Source organism: Brassica napus, chromosome C9 (assembly GCF_020379485.1).
Source record: "Brassica napus cultivar Da-Ae chromosome C9, Da-Ae, whole genome shotgun sequence".
Classification (NCBI taxonomy): domain Eukaryota; kingdom Viridiplantae; phylum Streptophyta; class Magnoliopsida; order Brassicales; family Brassicaceae; genus Brassica; species Brassica napus.
The window spans coordinates 53,927,670-53,948,523 of NC_063452.1; the positions used below are offsets into that span (position 1 = coordinate 53,927,670).

General features: G+C 35.7%; 3 protein-coding genes, 1 long non-coding RNA gene and 2 pseudogenes across 4 annotated transcripts; 2 read left to right on the top strand and 4 right to left on the bottom strand.

Moving 5' to 3' along the window:
* LOC125592732 overlaps positions 1–265 on the bottom strand; it is a 1,551-nt pseudogene extending 1,286 nt beyond the window's left edge.
* Positions 265–4,989, top strand: LOC125592372 (annotated as a pseudogene).
* A 46-nt stretch (positions 4,990–5,035) lies between these two features.
* LOC125592373 (calcineurin B-like protein 5) lies at positions 5,036–7,609 on the bottom strand. The gene is made up of 8 exons (XM_048767414.1): positions 7,481–7,609; positions 7,244–7,326; positions 7,099–7,158; positions 6,816–6,924; positions 6,656–6,708; positions 6,480–6,560; positions 5,521–5,633; positions 5,036–5,242 (listed from the first exon to the last, which is right to left on the bottom strand). The coding sequence occupies exons 1-8, from the start codon at positions 7,590–7,592 to the stop codon at positions 5,206–5,208; spliced, it is 648 nt and encodes a 215-aa protein (XP_048623371.1). The 5' UTR covers positions 7,593–7,609; the 3' UTR covers positions 5,036–5,205.
* Positions 7,610–11,373: 3,764 nt separating this feature from the next.
* LOC125592374 lies at positions 11,374–12,891 on the top strand. Its single transcript, XR_007328281.1, has 2 exons — positions 11,374–12,454; positions 12,526–12,891. It is a non-coding gene; the product is annotated as an uncharacterized LOC125592374 (long non-coding RNA).
* Positions 12,892–13,164: 273 nt separating this feature from the next.
* On the bottom strand, positions 13,165–14,857 carry LOC106439500 (codeine O-demethylase-like). The gene is made up of 4 exons (XM_013880953.3): positions 14,409–14,857; positions 14,080–14,327; positions 13,636–13,963; positions 13,165–13,567 (listed from the first exon to the last, which is right to left on the bottom strand). Exons 1-4 carry the CDS (start codon positions 14,634–14,636, stop codon positions 13,331–13,333), a joined length of 1,041 nt encoding a protein of 346 aa, XP_013736407.2. The 5' UTR covers positions 14,637–14,857; the 3' UTR covers positions 13,165–13,330.
* Positions 14,858–15,689: 832 nt separating this feature from the next.
* LOC125592733 (B3 domain-containing protein REM10-like) lies at positions 15,690–16,488 on the bottom strand. Its single transcript, XM_048768116.1, has 3 exons — positions 16,198–16,488; positions 15,810–16,104; positions 15,690–15,718 (listed from the first exon to the last, which is right to left on the bottom strand). The coding sequence occupies exons 1-3, from the start codon at positions 16,486–16,488 to the stop codon at positions 15,690–15,692; spliced, it is 615 nt and encodes a 204-aa protein (XP_048624073.1).
* Between the last annotated feature and the right edge of the window lie 4,366 nt (positions 16,489–20,854).

Below are 20,854 nucleotides of genomic sequence, written 5' to 3' on the forward strand. Positions count from 1 at the left end.
TTTTTCGTTATAACTTTGTTTTGAATGATTAGAACGTCTTGAACCGCAGGCCCGTACCTCTCTTAGAGACGTAAACTATTTTAAATTCACTCTCCTCTTTTGAAAAAAAGACCCTAGACTGGAACCTACTATATAATCTAAAAAAATTAACCACTAGACCAACTCCTAGCCGGTTTCTCGTTATACTTATCATATTTACGGCTATGGACAAAAGTTATACTTATCTCGCCCATGTCTACTTGTACCTGGTCCTTTCAGTACTCATTCTTACTTTTGTTTCCATCACAAGATCCTCAGGTACTATGCGTTTGGGTTAACTGACCCAAAACATTAAAAAAAAGATGAAGAGAAGACGTTTCTATGATTTGAAGCATCCATTTGATCCATTCCGTAAGTGTTGCTTTATATATGCAACTCAGAGTGTCAAAAGTGTGGACTGGATTACTTTGACTAATGGAGAGAAACCTTTCTAAATGTGTAGCTTTCGAGATCTTCTCCTGTGGTACATGGAACCCTGTTGAATACATAAGGATCCAACATGGAAAGATGACAGTACCTCTATTAGAGAACGGTTATATACTGGAAGATATACGTCCCTTCCAAAGGCTTCGTCTCAGATCAAGAAAGGCTACCTTGAACGACTGCACATGTTTCCTCCGACCTGGTATCGATGTTTGTGTTCTCTACCCTCTCCATGAAGATGACTTGGAACCGGTATGTGCATGCAACTTTGAAACACTCTAACCAAAAATACTATTCAGCTCATGTATGATCTGTTCTTTCTTGAATAGGTTTGGATCGACGCGAGGATTGTTTCTATAGAGAGGAAGCCACATGAATCTGAATGCACATGCGAGATCTATGTCAAAATTTACATAGACCAAGGCTGCATTGGAATGGAAGGACAAAGAATCAACAGAGACTCCGTGATCATCGGTCTAAACCAAATCTCCATCCTCCAAAAGTTTTACAAGGAACAAAGTGGTGATCAGTTTTACAGGTGGAAGTTCTCTGAGGACTGCACTACACTGATGAAAACAAGACTCTCGTTAGGAAACTTCTTGCCGGATCTTTCTTGGTTGCTTGTCACTTCGGTAATGAAAAACATTGTGTTTCATGTCAGAACAGTGCAAAACAAGATGGTTTATGAGATTGTAACGGATGAAGCCTCTAGCAGCTCTTTGAGCTCTATGAATATAACGGTGGAAGACGGTGTCTCTTTATCCAAAGTGGTTATGTTTAATCCTGCGGATATAGTAGATCTTGAAGTGAACCAAGAAACAGAACTCTACTCTGAAGAAGATGATGTTGTGGAACTGCGTCGGTCCAAGAGAAGAGTTATGAGACCGGATAGGTATACCGGATGTGATTATCAGCTAGATACAAATGATGGTTGGGTGCGGATGATGCCATACCGGTTTGAAAAGTTGGATGTAGTTAGTATGGAAGATGAGTACTACTACTACGAAGAAGAAGATAGTGGCCATGAGGAGGATGATGATACTCAAAATGATTTGTTCAAGATAAAAAGATCTAAGTCACTTCGATTGAAACCAAAACGTAGACAAGGTCAGATTGTTATGGTAGAGAAGAAGAGAAGACGTGGACCTGGTGTAAAACAAAGGAAGTCTCTACAAGTGATACCAAAACGTAGACAAGGTCAGATTGTTATGATAGATAAGAAGAGAGGACGTGAACTTGGTCGGAAAGAGAAGTTTGGGCTGACTGTGATTCCTTTCACTCCAGTGTTTGATCCTATACCATTGGAACAGTTTGGTCTTAATGCTAATAGCTTGGACCAAGGTGGCGGTTTCTCAAGAAACCAGTACTTTGATGATATTGAGAACTACCGAAGCAAGTCTGCTAAGTTTGGTAAGAAAGCAACTGAAATGGAAGAGATGATGGAGTCTGATCTATGTTGGAAAGGTCCTAACCACGTGGTGAAGTCGGTTCAAACACGAGTAACCAGATCATCATCGCGGTCAGCTGCTCAAAAGAATAAGTGTTCTGATGAACCAAAGGTGTATAAGAAAGTAACACTAAGCGCAGGTGCTTATAACAAGCTGATAGATGCATACATGAGCAACATCGATTCAACAATTGCATCCTTGAACGAGCCGGCCAGTGTTGTTGACCAGTGGGAGGAGTTAAAGAAGACGAACTTCGCTTCTAAACCGCATGGATGGGAGATGGGAGGAGCCTCTAGTGAGGATGGTGAGGGAGAGACTTCAGAGAATGATATGTTATGGAGAGAAATGGAACTCTGCCTGGCTTCTTCTTACATTCTTGACGACAATGAGGTATTATTTATATGATTCTCTTCCAAATATCTCCTCGTATCTCTTAAAACTTTATTATATACATGTTGATAATGTAGGTAAGAGTGGACAATGAGGCTTTTGAAAAAGCGAAAAGTGGTTGTGAACATGAATATATGCTGGATGAAGAGATTGGGATGTGTTGTAGGTTATGTGGTCATGTAGGAAGTGAGATCAAACATGTTTCTGCACCTTTTGTAAGTGAAACTCCTCACCACTTTACAAACATATAATGTTACTTCGCTCAATACTCCATCAAGAATGGTTTAAGGTTTTTGCACATAAAATTAGAAAACTAGTAATTTTTTCTGTTTATCCCTATTAATACATTATTTTGTTTGATTTTTGTTAATTAATGAATTCAAATATAAAGATAAGAGCTGGAAATTTTATCTACTACATGTATAGGAAATGTAAAATGATACTTATAACCGAAACAAAATTTAAATGCTAAAACGACACTTAATATGAATCGAATGGACTAATTGATTGTGTTTGTGGTTTGGTTTGAATAGGCTAAACATAAGAAGTGGACTATAGAGACTAAGCAGATAGAAGAAGATGACATAAAGACTAAACTGAGCCACAAAAAATCCACAAGCAAAGACTTCACTATGTCAAACGATTCTCCTGAGATGCTTACAGCTGAAGAAAGTGATAACGTTTGGGCATTAATACCTCACCTTAAGAGGAAACTCCATATGCATCAGCGGCGAGCTTTCGAGTTTCTCTGGAGAAACCTAGCAGGATCTGTGGAGCCTCCTCTTATGGATCCCACTTCAGACAACATAGGAGGCTGTGTGATCTCTCATGCTCCAGGAGCTGGTAAAACTTTCCTAATGATTGCTTTCCTCACAAGCTACTTAAAGCTGTTTCCTGGTAAGAGACCTTTGGTTCTTGCTCCAAAAACAACTCTCTACACGTGGTACAAGGAGTTCATCAAAGGGAGATCCCAGTTCCTGTTCATTTGATCCATGGACGAAGAACCTACTGTGTATTCAAGAAGAACAGTGTAGTTAACTTCAATAGAGTTCCTAAACCTAGCCAAGATGTTATGCATGTTCTTGACTGCTTAGAGAAGATACAGAAATGGCACGCCCACCCTAGCGTTCTTGTAATGGGTTACACCTCGTTTCTGACTTTGATGAGGGAGGACTCCAAGTTTGCTCACAGGAAGTACATGGCCAAGGTGCTAAGAGAGAGTCCTGGCCTTCTTATTCTCGACGAAGGACATAACCCTAGGAGTACTAAGTCGAGACTACGCAAAGGGTTGATGAAAGTTGGTACTGACTTGAGAATACTTCTCTCTGGCACTTTGTTTCAAAACAACTTCTGTGAGTACTTCAACACTTTGTGTCTAGCTAGACCAAAGTTTGTTCATGAAGTTCTAATGGAGTTGGATAAGAAGTTCAAGGCGAATCAAGGCGTGAATAAAGCGCCTCACCTTCTTGAGAACAGAGCTCGTAAGTTCTTTCTTGATAACATCGCCAAGAAGATTGACGCTGGTGTGGGAGATGAACGTCTTCAAGGTCTCAACATGCTGAGGAACATGACTACTAGCTTCATTGATAACTATGAAGGAAGTGGCGGCGGCGATGCTCTTCCCGGTTTGCAGATCTATACGTTGTTGATGAACTCAACGGATATACAGCATAAGATCCTCACAAAGCTTGGAAACGTGATGGCGTCTTATCACGGGTTTCTACTAGAGCTCGAGCTTCTTGTTACATTAGCAGCTATACATCCTTGGTTGGTCAAGACCTCAGCCTGTTGCGCCAAGTTCTTGAACGCGCAAGAACTTTTAGAGATCGAAAGGCTCAAGCACGACGCGAAGAAAGGATCTAAAGTCATGTTTGTGCTTAACCTAGTGTTCAGAGTGGTCAAGAGGGAGAAGATCTTGATCTTCTGCCACAACATTGCACCGATCCGTCTGTTTATAGAACTGTTTGAGAGCATTTTCAGGTGGCAGAGAGGGAGAGAGATCTTGACCTTAACGGGTGATCAAGAGCTTTTCGAGAGAGGTAGAGTGATAGACAAGTTTGAAGAGCCTGGAAACCCATCAAGAGTCTTGTTAGCTTCGATCACGGCTTGCGCAGAAGGGATTAGCTTAACCGCGGCGTCAAGGGTCATCATGCTTGACTCGGAGTGGAACCCTTCAAAGACAAAGCAAGCCATAGCTCGTGCGTTCAGACCGGGACAACAGAAAGTTGTTTATGTTTATCAGCTCCTGTCTAGAGGAACGTTGGAGGAAGACAAGTACAAGAGGACGACGTGAAAGAATGGGTTTCGAGTATGATATTTAGTGAGGATTTTGTTGAGGATCCGTCTCTTTGGCAAGCTGAGAAGATTGAAGATGATGTTCTTAGAGAGATCGTTGGGGAAGATAGAGTTAAATCTTTCCATATGATCATGAAGAATGAGAAGGCTTCAACAGGGTGATGGTTTATATAAGATAGTATAATAAGAGCATGGAAATAAACAGAAGCAATAAGGTTAGTTCTCTGTTTCCTCCATGGCTTTGATGATGAATGTTAAGTACCTGGAACTCATGTGTGCCATGCACTAATAACGTATAACTATGTGAAAATGTACTTGTATAATATTAACAATGTGTAATATTAAAAAAATCAATAATAATGTACTGTGAAATAGTATTGTGTTTCTAGTGCTATTCTAATGTGAACAAGTACCAGTCCATAGCCATATAAAACTCTCACTGAACCTTAAAGATCTTGTTATAGGCCATTAGGCCAACAATAATGCAAAGACATTTTGTTACAAAAGAATATGCATATTGCATTTGATTATTATCATTTTCTAAAAGAACCTTTGATCCTTCTACTCTTTAGCCATCGACAACCCATCATCACCTGTCAGTATCTGACTTTTATTGGAGAAAGCATGGAAAAGTTCGTGGTAAGTCCCTGAAATGAAAAGGCTCGATATAAGAAAAATGTCTTCATTTATGAAGGACAAGGATACACAAATGGCTAATCAAAGAAGAAAACACTGAAAAATTACACAGAGAGAGAGAGAAATATGACAAGAAGAATATACACGCAGTATAGAACCGGAAGCTGGTGCCCAGAGATGTTTTAAAAAGAAGCACTCATTAAGAAAAGGTTCATTTTTTCCAAAAAAAAATTCCACGTATTTATAAAGTTAAATGTGTATATATGTTATATGGAAAGAAGCAAGTTACTTCAAGAAAGGGATGGTCATGTTCTTGAGAATCAAAGGATGCCTGGCCACAAAGTTCTCCCATTCTTCCAAATCTATTTTCCCATCTTTCTTCCTGTCCGCCTCTTCAAATGTCTGCAAAATTTAGTGAGATATCGATCTCCCACTATCAACCACCAAGGCAATCACACTTGAGACTTTAACAATCACAACTAATGACAATCAAGATTTTTAGGGATATGATTTTCATCTTATTAAGATGTGTAATTCTAGTTTAGGAAACCTTATAAATTTGATACTAGAAACTCTATAAATTAATATTTGATAAATAATAAATACTATAATTTCTCCGGTCCCAAGTTATGCCGGTTTATGACATAAGTCGATAAAATAATAAGATGATAATTTTTTAGAAAGTCCTATATAAATATATTATCCCATTAAAATCATAAACTAATAATCTATATATATATATATTATATATAAGTACAAACTAAACATTATATTGTTGGTTTTATATTCACAATGAAAGTATCTCTATTTTTCTTAAAATTTCAATATATTATGATAATATTTTGTAAAATTATATCGAAAATCACATTTGAATTCTATGAAACATAAAAATATACATCAAATAATGTCGTAAAACAATATGAAAGTCTAATTTCTAAAATTTAATTAATGTATATCAATATATACAGTAAATCAACTATTTTCATATTTTATAAGTAAAAATAGAAAAAAAACCTAAAAAAGCAACTTTTGTAAATTAATAACTCTATAAATTAATAAAATACCATAGTCCTAACATTATTAATTTATAGATTTTTTATTGTATGTATCTATGTTTAGTGTGATAAATCAACACAGAAATGGTGATGTGATATAAAAAGATATGAACAGTATATAATAAATAACTAAAATGTTAAACCGGTCTATAACCTTTAGTTTCGTAAATTGCGTTTATACATAATTATCTACCTTAGACACAATCGAGTCGATGATACTCTCGGTTAGCATCAGTTCTGATTCCTCTAGAACGTCTATTATCATCTCTTTCACCTGTGATTCTTCTTATACGGTATTAGAGATATATGTTTAGTTTCTTTTATTTTTGGTGTTCTTGTTATTTTGTGTGACAACAATGACCGACGTACCTCTTCCGGTTCAATAAATCCAGTCTGACGAGTATCATATAGCCGAAATGCAACTGTTTATAAACAAGTGATAAGATTTAACATGGGACCTTTATCACACACAAAAAATCATGGTTTATAGTTTTTTTTTTTTAAATATATAGTAAAATTTCAACTATACATAAGGCTTTATCTCTTTGGGTGGAGTTCGGATGGAAAATGTTGAGAGAGTGTACAAACTCTCCAAAATCAATTGCCTCATCGTTTCTCATATCGAACAATCCAAACATCTGCATGTATACGTATGATATGAGTAATGTAAAGTTACATAGAATATTGTACTTTCTTTAAGATTATTAAGAGAAGTACGTGTGAGAAATATAAATTGATCATGTCTGTCTCAGTAATAAAAGCAGGACTGACTACAAGAAGTTTAATTTATATACATATAGTAGAAATTCTACCCGCTCCGTAGAAAGACTTCGTCTCTTGGTGTCCTTGGTTAAGATAAACTGAAAACCTTCCTGAAACAAACCTATATATAGTCATAACACAAGCACACCTTTTCTATTCACATTGTAGAAAAGAATATATATTTTGGAGTCTAACTTTGGTTATAAGGTTGTCGCTACTGACACAAGAAGTGAGTTTGGTGAACAATTCATGTAGAACTTCAACCTCAGCATCGCTAACTGCAAACCCTCAAGACCAGTTAAAGATGTTACTCTCTGGTCTCTACCAATTCGTGTAAAATAAGTAAACCTCCATGCAGTATAACTAATAATAACTACGTCGTAAGTTAGTAACTAAACATGTGTCAAAATTAATGTGTATTGACAGACTTACAAAAGGTTTGAGAAGCAAGAAGCGAGATGTTTTCATGCCTTGTTCTTGTTCCTCCTAAGTGCTTACTGCAAACACATCCCATTTTACTAATATCCACATAATAATTCTGCATACGTACGGCTGTGTGACTGCGTATATATGGACATTGTATGGAGCTGCGAGATTGTGGAATAATAATCTAATTCTCTGACCGAACAAATTCGGAAGTGCAAATTGTCATAAATTTCCGGTTAAGATGGAGACAAATGGTATAATCTACTAATTATTTTTTTCTGTGTTGCTTGATTTTATATGCTTTGATATTCTTTTTCTACGGTTTCAATATTTGCGTTGTTTCATTTTTCTTTTGTTAATGGGTGTTGTTTCAATTATTGTCCAAAGCATGTCTATGGAACCAGAACCAAAAGAGTGATAGTTAACCAGTTTATATATTCTCTTACATTTTAGTTTGATACTTAGAAGAAAAATTGAAATACTTAGAAGAAAAATTGAAATATTTAAGGAGAAATTGGTTAATTAATAAGGCCATATTCAAAATCTATTTGACATTTAATACCTGACTTTATAATTTTGTCTATACCTTTGATTATTTTTAATATGAAATTAACCTTATAATCCTCTAATTTAATTTTTAAATTACAGTTTATGTTTAATAATTACGAATTTATGTAGTTTATATTGTTTTTATTTATTAAACTAATAATTTATGTATTTTGTAAAATATTTTAAATATATGTATAATTCATAATCAATTCTATATTTAATAAAAATTAAAAAGAAAAAATATATTCATCCAAATATAATTTAATTTCGTATTTTTATTTATGTAATTTATACAGTATTTTAAATATATTTATAGTATATAATCAAAGCTGTATTTGATAAAATAGTAAAAAGATAAAAAGATATTTCATTAGAATATAATTTAATTTCATATTTTAATTATATATACACAAATCAAATAAACGTAAAAAAAAATAAAACTAAAAAACTGATAAAATTAATAAAAATAAAAATATAAAACTAAAAAAAAACTTATTTATATTGTATATAAAATCAAAATTTTGAAATATTTTATTTACATATAAATAAAAAACATAACACGACGCTTTAACTGTAATTATATATAAGTCAAATATACATATTAATTACATTATGCATAACATCAAATTTTTAACAAAATAAAAATCATGTATTTTATAATAATTATATTCAAAATTTTTTAAAAAATAACTCATATAAGTTTAAATAAAATCATTTATGATTGTTTCCTAAAATTTCTCAGATTAAAAAATAGATTAAACCAAAATATATATTATATGTTCTCAGCATGGTAGAACGATAAAGATATGGTGAGAATATAAATTATAATCCGTTAAAACATAGCACACACGTAATAGTAGTTGTTTTATCTAAGAAAGATAGTAAAGTAAAAAATAGAACATAAATTAACATTTTCATGTTTTTTAAAATACAGTGCAAAGCTTAAAATATGTATTGTATTAACAAATAAAAGCGGTTAGAACAGAAGTTAGCGTATTCTATATTTAGATCACAGAGAAAACGTTACAATATATACGCGGAATATTATTTTATTGTTTTTAAATATGATTTTTTGGATGATGTGATTATGTGGTCAATATTTATTTGCGAAGATCATTATTTTGTGTTTTATTATATTATGTAGTAGTAGGTAATAAGTTAATATATTATGTGTTTGTCATTTAATAATGTGTTGTTGTATGTATAATGCTACTTGTTAGTGGTGAAGTGAGTTTCGGATGTAAAACATATTGAGTTTCAATAACTTTTCTTTTAGGCATTTGTTGATTCTAAGATTAACGACGTCAAAATTGTATTTTGATTTTTCACATTTCTTAACATTACTCTTTTTAGATGTTTTTTGCACTCTTCCCCATATTTTGACATTGAGCCGTCACCATCTATGTATTTCATTTACCTCTACAGTGTGCAGTGCTTCTCACTATCACTGGGAAAAGACTCACCTCCGAGCTCTTGTTTTTCCTCACCTTCTTTTTCTGTGAGATTATCTGGTATTTATTATAGATCAGACATATTAGTTCCATGTCGTGCGGTTGTTTCTTACAAAGTTGTAGGTTATTTCGGTCAATATTGGTCCTCTTTTTTCTTAGATTTTGGCTAAGGTTAGAAACTACATCTCGTTGGGTTGGGTCAGAGTTTACTTGTCATTGATATTGTCTTCCTCGTCGTTGGTTTGTCGTCGATAGTCTCTGTTTGTCTTGGTTTTCAAGATCTGGTTTTGGTGATCTAACTTCCATCTCTTTTTCATAGTTCGAGGATGGCTACACGGTTTGTTGATTTTATTTTGTCTCTTTTTATCTCTTTGTTCTCTCATCTCGTTGCACCTGTCATCGCTGATCACGTCTCTGGTGGCTCTTCCTTTCGCCATATTTGCTACTCCAGGCTTGAAAAGTATTTTCTCTACGTATGCTTTGTGCGCTTGAAAGGTTGTTTATGGTCTCAAGCTTAAGCTTTTGTTTTTTGGTGGTTGGCTTCCATTCTCCCCCACTCAGGTTGTTTATCTTCTTCTCATGCATCCCTTGGTGCAGGTGTTCGGAGTTAGTCTTTTGGAGATTTGGTTTCTTCTATTCAGAGTTTTGTGGTTTTTCGATGGCATGGACGCCTTGTATGTGCTTGTTTAGTTTGTGAGGTGTTTTTTTTATCTCTTAGCTGGTGGTTGTGCTTCCGGTGCTTTAGACTTGCGTCTTTTTGTTTCGTGGTGACTTTGTTCTTACGATGATTATTTTTTCTTTGACCCACTTTTTTGATTTTTTTTTGCGCTGGTGCTTGATCGCGATCCTTTGTGTTCTGGAGATTGATTTCTCATATTTTATGTTTTTACTTTTTTCTGACATCTGTTTATTCTATCCAAGACATTATATTATATGGTAAGATGAGATAGGTTAGTTTCTTTGTTGATCTTTTTTCAGCTCCAAACCTTTTTTGAGTTAGTGTTACTATGATATTTTGTTTTTTCTCTCTGACAGTGGAAGTTTTATGTTTTGATTAAGTTATTGCACTCTAATTTCTTCTTATTAGTTTGGTCATTTTATATTTTTAATAGTTAAATAAATATATAATTTGTAAATTAAATAATAGGAAATAGTAAAAATAATAAAATAACAAAATTTATGTTATTTTTAGTCGTGAATAAATTAAATATGTAAATATAATTCTAGTGAACAATAAATAGATTATCAAACTTCATACGATAATAGTTAGTGCGAAAATGACTAGATAGTGTACAATTAGAAAGTACTTGGCCAAATTGCAATAATCTAAAAAAAGAAGTGTCTAAAATGTAAAAAAAATACTTGGATGACATGTGTTGAAAAACCCCCTGCCACTTGTCAGCAGAAGAGAAAAAATCAATTTTATATATAGATAGATAACCTATCTAAAACGTATATAAAAATTAGAATATCCATTATATCCTTGCAAAAATGGTTATAATATATATTCTAGAAAACATAGATTGGCAAACAATTTTTTTTTAAAAAATTTGTATAGTTAAACATGTTAAAAATTCACATGAGTTTATAGATTTTTATATTTTTCTGAGTTATATATAATATCTGATAATTATTTAGGAAATGTAAAGGTAATTGTGTCAATATTGACAAATTAATAAAGGTATATATAGATAGACTATTTTCAATATGGACTGTTTTCCCAATTTCCCAAATATTTAATTCATCTAGTAGTTATGTAATCAAAATTACTAAAAAAGATAAATTAACTGAAGGAATATTTTATTATTGTGTGTTTCCATTCACTTGTGGAATTTCTTTGGCATCTACCATTCCAAAAAAATCAAGCTAACACTATAAGAAAAATGTGTTTTAATAGCAGACCAGGATAGCGTTTTTTCGTTTTCTGCTATAGTTGACATATCCGATGGTTTTAGATAGCGTTTGTATTTTTGGAAACGCTATGATAGAGCGGCATAATTGGAAACGCTATGATAGTATTCATTTAATAGCACATAAAATAATAAACGTTATTATAGTATACTTTTTGAATCCTTAAACCCTAAACAAACTTCTGAACCATATACTCTAAAAAGCTAAATTTAACTAATATAGTTATAATCCTTATAATATTTTAGAAATTAAACTCCAAATCTTAAATATAGAACTATAAACTTAAATATTTTAAAATTAAACACCAAACCTATATACATTAAATACAAACCCTATATTATACATAATCTCTAAATCTAAAATCATAAACTTCATATTTGATAGTTCTAAAATTTCAATACTAAAACATACACGTTAAGACTAAAATAAATTTATTATATCTATACTCACAGAATTTCAACACAAAACCTTAACCTTTTTTTTTATCAAAAATCTGAAAGATAATACTTATAAAAATATAATCTTTTCAAATTTAATTTTTCAAACCTTAAATCTAACCTTAGAACTCTATCACATAGACTTTTGCTCTAAAATCTTATACTTTAAATCTGAAATTCAATAGTTCTTCATTAACTTTATAAACGTAAATGATAATTTAGGTTATATATTAATAAAATTAGTTACACAATAAAACAATTTTTGATTGGTTTTAATCCAATCGTTATAACTCATTCTTTTGTTAATCTTTTTTTTTTTTTTCTAATTGGTCAGTTAATAAAACAAAGAGAAAATTTTTTCATTGGTGAAAACAGGAGGGTGAGGATAGCTTCTATATTTGATCTCCACCGTAGATTTAACTCGATCTAAGGAGCATAAGTGATTCACTTTAATATTTTTTTTTTTTGCATTTCTTGTCTCTTCTTCTCTAGCAATCTCTCGTCTCCTCCTCTCTCACTATCTCTTCAATCCTCATCTCACGATCTCTCAAACTTGCTGTCTGTCGTCACGGATTTAAGCTCACCACCTCTGCTCAAGTCTGGAAACCATGACCCCTCGCCTCCTCCCCTTGGTCTATCTCTACTTAAGCGTTCATCTTCTTTTCATCTTTTTTTAAATAAAATCTATTGCTTTTGTTTACAGATCTGGAATAATGATGACATAAAGGAGGTAATGATGATCCAGAGACAGAGGCGGCGGCCGACGTACAAAGAGGTTGAAGACGGCGGGGAGTTACGAAGACGACGGGCGATGCACAAAAAGAGGCCTACGAAGTCATAATGGAAGAGGAAGGGTAAGCTAGCTGTAGTGATGGAGGTAGATTCAAGCAAGAAGAGAAGAGAGGCGGGCAAGAGAAGAAGAAGAAGAGAGGCGGAGAAAGAACGTAGACTAGGTTTTAGTTTTAGGTTTAGCTTTTCAATTTTTCTTTAAAAAATTGGTTTAGTTTAGTTTACTTTCATGTATCGGTATAAAAGAATTGATATATAAAATTTTAAATTTTTTTTCTTATTTTTTTTCTTATTTTTTAATAATGTAATAATAACAAAAATTATACGCTATTAAAGAATATTTAATTGCAGATAGAAAAGCGCTATCGTAGCGGAAGAAAAGATAGCAGTGTTAAAAACCGCTATGTAATGTCCTTTACCTATTATCACGGGCGATGATACAACGCTTCAAAAACCGCTATTGTATCGTTATATAGCGTTTTCCTCCGCTAATAAAACTCATTTTTCTTGTAGTGTAATTCTGGTCTTCACATTCAAATCACAACCACACCCAAATCTCAATCTCACTTCAGACCTCATAGTATTCTCAAAAGTAGCAACACAATGCAGACCTCACAGTTCAAAAATCAAAGCAACTGTATTATTCTCTTTAGTGATCTAGCAATGAAAGAAACAGATTCATTTGTGAAAAAACCAAGAACAAGACTTGAAAAGTATCATCAGATCAAAGCAGCTTCGATCGGTCTTCGACCCTGTTGATAGTATTCAAAGTAGAGCTCAACATACTTCTTAACCGTCTTATACAATCTTGGTCTTGTCTTGGTCACAAGCGCATCTACAGGTTGAATCTCTTGGTCCGCACCAGGAACACAAAACGTTGCAACAGATATCCTTTCCTTTTCCCTGTTAGTCACCACTCTATGAACCGGACTCTTGTATATCCCATTGCTCATTATCTGAACACCAACGAGAGAGTATCTCAATTCTACACCAACCATTTGCAATATTTTACATGAGATCTTACCTCGATCTGATCTCCAACATTGATCAGAATAGTATCAGGAACGATAGGAGCTTTATACCACTTGCCATCTTTCAAGAACTGAAGCCCTTCCACGTCTTTGTCAGGTAAGAGAAGAGTGAAAGCAGAGCCATCAGCATGTGGTTTGACACCAATAACCTTGTCTGGCCTTGGACATGGTGGATACAAGTTAAATCTTGTATCCATCATAGCGTTTTCTCCATACATGTCTAGAAAGCAATTCTCATCTAGTTCCAACGATCTTGCCATGCCTTTAAAGAACTGCTCAATCACTACTTGTTGCTTCATTGTATATTCATGTAAAGTTTCCCTGAAAAAATCACCAAAGTCAATAACCAAAGCAGTGTTCTAAAAATTCCTCTATAAAGCCTCTAATATAAAGGCCTAACGATTTTTTGAACATTGAGTAGAAGTATGAACTTTTACCTGAAACCAGCTGGAATCTCAGGCCAGAAGTGAAGTTTACGTTGATCTTCAGGGTAAGTAGTGAGATACAAACGGTCGATCCAATCAAGAACTTGATCATCAGACAGAATCATGTCGTTACCGTATCCTTGAATACTACCAATCTCTCTAGCGTACTTTTGTTTCTCTTCGGTCGGAAGCGCAAAGAACTGCTTGGTCAGCTCGTAGATATTTTCAAGAAACGCTTCTGTCATTCCATGATTCATCACCTGCTTCAGTTAACAAAAGATCAGAACTCCAAGATTTTCACCAGAACTTAATTACTACATATTTTTTAAAAAGGGTCAAACCTGAACAACGCCCCATGTAGAGAGCGCAGAGTGAAGCTTACTCAACTCTTGTCGACCGTACTCAGAAGGAGACAGGAGAAGGATGAGATCGATGGCCGGAATATCCATCTCCGGCACGGGAGCGTCAAGTGGTTGACTTTCGGTAGTGGGTGTGTGGAGATATCTTTCCGGTAGTCCTTCGCCGGATGCAATCACCTCTTGAACAGTCTTGAACTTTGGCTTCTCCATTTGCTTCTCCACACTGGTTTGAGATTAATCTTTGTTTGATGTAGCATTATTTAGACCAAAGAAGTGCTTATGGAATATAAACAAGAAGACGATCATGATTTCGTCACTTGTTTCCATTACCCAAAAGATATTATTATTTTAGTATGCAAGAAGAACACGAACTTCAAAGACTTGTTTTTTTTTTAATTACCAAACAATGTCTGAAAAATCTCTAAACCACTTGTTTGGAAGAAAGATGCTGACTTTGGGGTAGTTTACGAGAGTCACGCAGCATGATTATTGGGAGATTTTAGTGTGGGTTTTTTAGCTAAATATAAGAATTTGTCTTTTAACTTTTAACTAAAAAAGTTAAGAACCGGTTCTTAAAACTCTTATTTAAGAGCATGAGCATTGGTGAACCCACTTTGGGGTTCACCAAATTTTTTTAATATTTTTTCTGGGCCCAAGAACAGTTATGAACCCGAATTTGTTGTTTTCTGCATTAGTGGACCCGAAGAAGGAGTTCATAGAAATAAAATAATAATATTTTTTTATTTTTTTAAATTAAAAATTATTCAGAATACATGAATAAAATATTAAAATATATTATAAAATTGATGAAAACATTTTATTCAATACATTAAGGGTAGATTACATAAAACGAGAAACCAAACTTTTGCCAAATATTTTAGACTAAATTAGCTTTCAAACGATCATGATTCTCTAAATCTCGAACATATCATCGGGATAAAGAGTGCCATTTCAGATGTAGAAAAGCTATATTTTAGTTTTGGAGTTTAAGTTTTGGTTTCAAAATATGTTTTAATATTTTGGTTTGTGTTTTCAGATGTAGAAAAGCTATGTTTTAAAACTTTTTGTTGTTTCTTAACTTAAATTCAATTCATAGAAACATTTTGTTCGATGATCAGTCTACGCATTCAACAAAGGAATTAAGTTCGAAAATGTTTAACTTAGCATAAAAGTTCACATAGAAAAACCATTCAAGTTTTACAAACCGAAATACAAAAAGAAACAAGTTAAGATGATAGAGAGGAAAGACCGCAAAAGAGCCATCTAATTTCGTGAGGTAGAAGCAATGCTACCTGTAGAAGAAGAGAACACAAGTTAAAGCATAAGCAAAGTAGTAACATTGAAGATATAGACAACACAAACAAGTCAAATGAGAAGACTTACCATCGATTCTGCTGAAGTGGTTGATCAGTAGTTCAGTACACTCCTTCCTTTCCGGACATACACACAGTAATGGAGTTGTCATCCCGTCTCCAACCACGTTGAACACAAACAAAGCTCCGTTGGTGCATCTGTTATCACGACAGAACTTTCTCGACCCTCTACTGATGTAATATGCGCCGTCTGATTCGCTAAATCCGAAGCTCGCAGTCCATGACTTTCCCTCCTTGTTTTGAAGTTTGACCTCTTTGCATTGTTGGTTCAAAGCACCACACCACATAGCTTCCACAGGAAGAAACTACAAACATAGAAATAACATCAGCCAAGAAGCAGTAGTACAAACAAAGAAATAACTAAATATGGTGTGTAACATAGTCAAAATTTTACTCACCATTTTGTCGTCCTTTTGATTTGTAGCAGTAACCTCAGCCAAGAAGCAGTAGTCGTATGAGAAAGTAGGAGCATCATCAGCGTCGATGTGAGGATGTGTATACTGAATCTCACAACAGCTAAGACCAAAAGGAGTCACATGAAAGACCATGTCTCCTTCGTGTTTGAAGATGATAATGTCACCGATGCGAAGATCATGTGCTTCGGTGAACTCTTTCCAACCTCTGGTGAGTGTCCTGCCTTCTCGGATCACCTCCCAAATTTGATCCGAAGCGTCCGACTTAGCTTCCATGGTTTATTGATCTCAGCCCCTTGTATGTGTTTTGAGTAGAAGTCAAGTGGTATTGCCTGCAAGTAAGAGAAGGAATAGTTAAACATAAATCCTAAATACCAACATACAAAATAAGGAAAAATAGGCTTCAAGAACTGAGAATACCACGCCACTTTGCCAACCAGGAAGAAGAGGCTTGAAGAAATGAGGTTCTCGGGGAGTTTCCATCTGCAACAATCGAGTTCCAATTACATGTATTAATCGAGTTCCAATTTAAAAAATGGCATCCAACTACTATAGACCACACAAGACCACAGAACTATAGAAATCAAAAATGTGGTTTTGTTTTTCCATTCAAGAAAGCATACTGAAGCTGTTAATCGACTAGTAACCATTGATGCTATCTATTTTGCTATGTCAAAAATTCGGTTCAAAGGTCTAATCCTATCATGCATGAAAACAATTCTAAATGAGCCAAGTCCGGTTATATTCATGTCCTATGTATAGTTCTATGATTATGTTCCTGTCCTATGCATGCAACAAGAACACACAACAATCCTGTCAAATTAATCGACAATATTTAACACAACAATATGAAAAAATGCAACCCAATTAGAAATCAATGAGAACAGAATCATTAATCATACTACTACTGGATTTAGATCCCTCACCAAAAACCCCCAATATTTTTTTTTCACAATTCGATTTAGATCCCAAAGAAATGAACCTTAAAACAAACCATAAATTAAACGCGCATGTCGATTTACATCAATTAATCAAAACCCAGTTATCGATTTACATCCGAAACTCGAAAACCCCAAATTGATATCAAATCTCACTAAACGATTTGGACCAAAATCGACGAAATTAAACCGTCGATCTACTCGATACTCACCAGAGGTCGTGGAGAAGACTTTCCGTCGTCGATTTGAACGAGAAAAACGGCAAGACTCGGCGTCGCTCGTATAATCGCCTCTCACACAACAAACCCTAGCTTTTCTTTCGAGAAGAGAAAATGAGAAGAGACACGGGGAAACCCGTCTTTCCTCCCCCTCTAAGCGGTTTGTTTCGTCCAAGCAGGACATGACGCGTGGCTAAAACCGCTTCATAGCGGATCAACCGTAAGGCCCGTTTCGTCGAAACAAAGCCATTTTTTATTGCTTTTTAATCACTCCGGCCTTAGAACTCGGGCCCGTGAACCCGTCTAAAGCCCCTGATGCGCATGGCCTAAGAGCCGGTTTTTAGCATTTTTAGTTAAAAGTTAAGAGACGGATTCTTTTATTCCGTTACCAACTCCACCTTAAAAACCTCCAATAATCATGCTAAGCTTTTGACGCCGAAGCGGGACCCACATTTAACACTGTTCTCTCCACAAGCTCTATATTGCTCCACCTGTCCTCCTCTCTCCAAAGTCAAACAGAGATGAAGAATACGCTCTATTTGGTGAGTGAGTCTCTGTTTCATCTTGAACAAAAAAGTTTTCATTTTCACTTCTGGATATCATCATGTGATAGACAGATGATGATTGTGTGGTGAGCATTGCAGGTGCTATAATACCAATGTCACACCAGTTTGGATGGAGAGCTCTTCTGTGGCTGGTCTTGTCCAATCATCCTTCTTTTGGGGTTATGCCTTTGAGCCGGTTGCCTGGTGGTTGGCTTTCCAAGATTTTTGGCGGCAGGTTTGTCTTTTTTTTTCCCCTAAGCTCTTCCTCAGGGCTGCTCTTGCTTTATGCATCCTTTATTTTCTCTAATGCAGAAAAGTGCTGGAGGTTGGTGTGTTTACATGGTCTTTCGCCACAGCTCTTGTTTCACTACATGCTGGTTTTATGCCCGGTTTAATGTTTTCTCGAATTTTGGTAAGCTGATCCATATATTTTTTGTATGCAATCGTTCTGGTTTCTTGCAAGAGTCATGGTCTTGTTACACATCTCTTAAGCTCTTATATTCTCTGTTCCTCCCCACCCTGCTTTAGCGTACAATATGTCTTTGTCTTAGCACATAGATTTGTAATTCCAGGTGGGAATAGGAGAAGGTGTTTCCCCATCGGCTGCGACCGACCTTATTGCAAGGCATGCACTATTCTTGAGCTTGAATTTGAAGAGTGCTCATATTTTTTTTTATTTTATTTTTGATAAAAATGTAAAGATATTATTACCAATTTTCAGATTTTTGACAGAAGTACAATGACAATACGAAGCACAAAAAAAGAAAAAAACCTAAACATCAACTCGATCTAATCTAGAAGGGACAGACACAATAAGCAAAACCGCTAATCGGAGGCCTCCGCCAGTCTGCACTTACATCTTGCCGCAAATGGAAGAACCACAGTTATATTGAGAATCGGAACTCGGTAATTTTGGCATCCCCGATGATCCGCTCTTTATGATCTAGCTCGTCGAAGAACAGCTCGTTGTAGACATCCTGAGCATCCGCCAACACGAACAGACAGCCACGCCAGAACTCAAGCACACCCGCATTGACCAGACGGGGCGTTATTAGACAGAGACAGCCTCGAAGGATCGCCACACTGCAAGAACAATACCAAGAAGACAGAGAGATCAGCACCACCAAGGTGGACAAGAGGCAGCCCAAGATCAAGCCTTTGAAGCCGACCGGTTCCATACGCGTCGCCACCAAGAAAGAGAGTCGTGGTTGACAAGACCAACTTCTAACCTCCTCTCGCGCACCCTCAACGGAGAACCCGCAGTGGATCGTCCAGGACTAGACTTGACGCATCCCATATAAGAACTATCCATGATTATTCCATATATACACCAACAAACTGTAAAACAAGAAGCGGGCCAGAGAGAGCCGCTGAATACTGCCCGGAGTGAGCTCGAAGGATCATTGCTTATGTATGGATTTTGTTTATTGTGTGAATTGGATATTTGGTTAATATTTTATAAACACATTTTGTACATCGAAATTGCAGAGTGAAAATGTGAATGGGGCGAAAGCAGAACAGAATGACCCCCAAGAACCAAATTCCTCGAAAGACCTGAGTCTTGTGATAGCAAATGAGCCCGAGGAGAAACCTCCAGAACAGAGTGGTGAACCTAGCGTTCTTGTATTGGACAAAGAAGTACCCACTAATTCAGATTTACAGAAGGGGGAAACTAGAAGGCAGAGAAAGAGGGATGCTGCTATGGTACATGTCCGTGGAAAGAGTGAGCGAGCAAGGAAACTTGCTGCCTCACAGCAAACTCCTTTTAAGGGAAAAATCACTGCCAAAGTGATCATTCCAAACAAAAGGGTTGGCCAAGGCTATGATCCTTTTGCTCCCTTTGACAAGAAGATGTCGAAGTTGCTCACTGACTGGGTGAAACTTGATCCGTAAGTGAGAATTTCCCATAATAGGTTCCTTTAGTATACAAAAAATCTTGTTTATCTACATTTTGTGTTTGCAGTTATTTTAAAACACCCATGGCCAAAAAACCACGAAGATGTCCAAGTCGGTTTTATTTCATCCTCCGAACCCCCTTAGAAAGGCTGAACGACGGAGTAAGTCTCCTGCTATGTCTTCTAGTTTTTCTCTTACCAGTAGTTATGTCTTCTCTAGAAGACCTAACAGACGACTTACCAATTAGTCTTTTGTTATGTATCAGACGACTTACGCTTAAGTCGTCTGGTAAGTCTTCTCTAACAGACAACTTACCAATTAGTCTTCTGTTATGTCTTCTAGAGAAGACTTATCAGACGATTTACGCTTAAGTCGTATGGTAAGTATTCTCTAGAAGACTTATCAGAAGACTTACTAGACGACTTAAGCGTAAGTCGTCTGATAAGTATCTCTTACTTGTATTGTTTTATATGCAGCATATGGATGTTTTTATTAATGTACTGAGGCAACGGTACCAAGATAATCCACATCATTTTAGGAACGAAAGATTGTGCTTTCTTGATCATGTATTTTCTCGGCAGTGGTCCCACAAGTACCCAGAATTTAAGAGCGACGAGGGCGACATCAACGGCTTAGGAAAAAGACTCCCTGGTGGGGTGTGGAATTATCATGCAGGCATTGTTCCAACTTTTTGCCAATTTATGAAGGTTTGGGGGCTGGATGTGGATGATATTTATGCGCCAGTGAACTTCAGGAACGAGCATTGGATTGCTATTTGGATATCGATCCCTAAGAGGCACATAGTCGTCTGGGACAACATTTTAACACATATTAAAGCTGTAGACCTCGATGTGCTCATGGAGCCTTTTGTCAACATGGTCCCTTATCTGCTTGTTGAGTGCGCTGGCTCTGACGAAGAACATGTCAAACACACACTGGAGTTATACACATATGAGAGAGTTACCGTTGGAGTACCTCAGTGCCGAGCTGGTGATTGTGGTGTGTTTGCTCTGAAGTACATCGAATGTCATGCTCTTGGGATGTC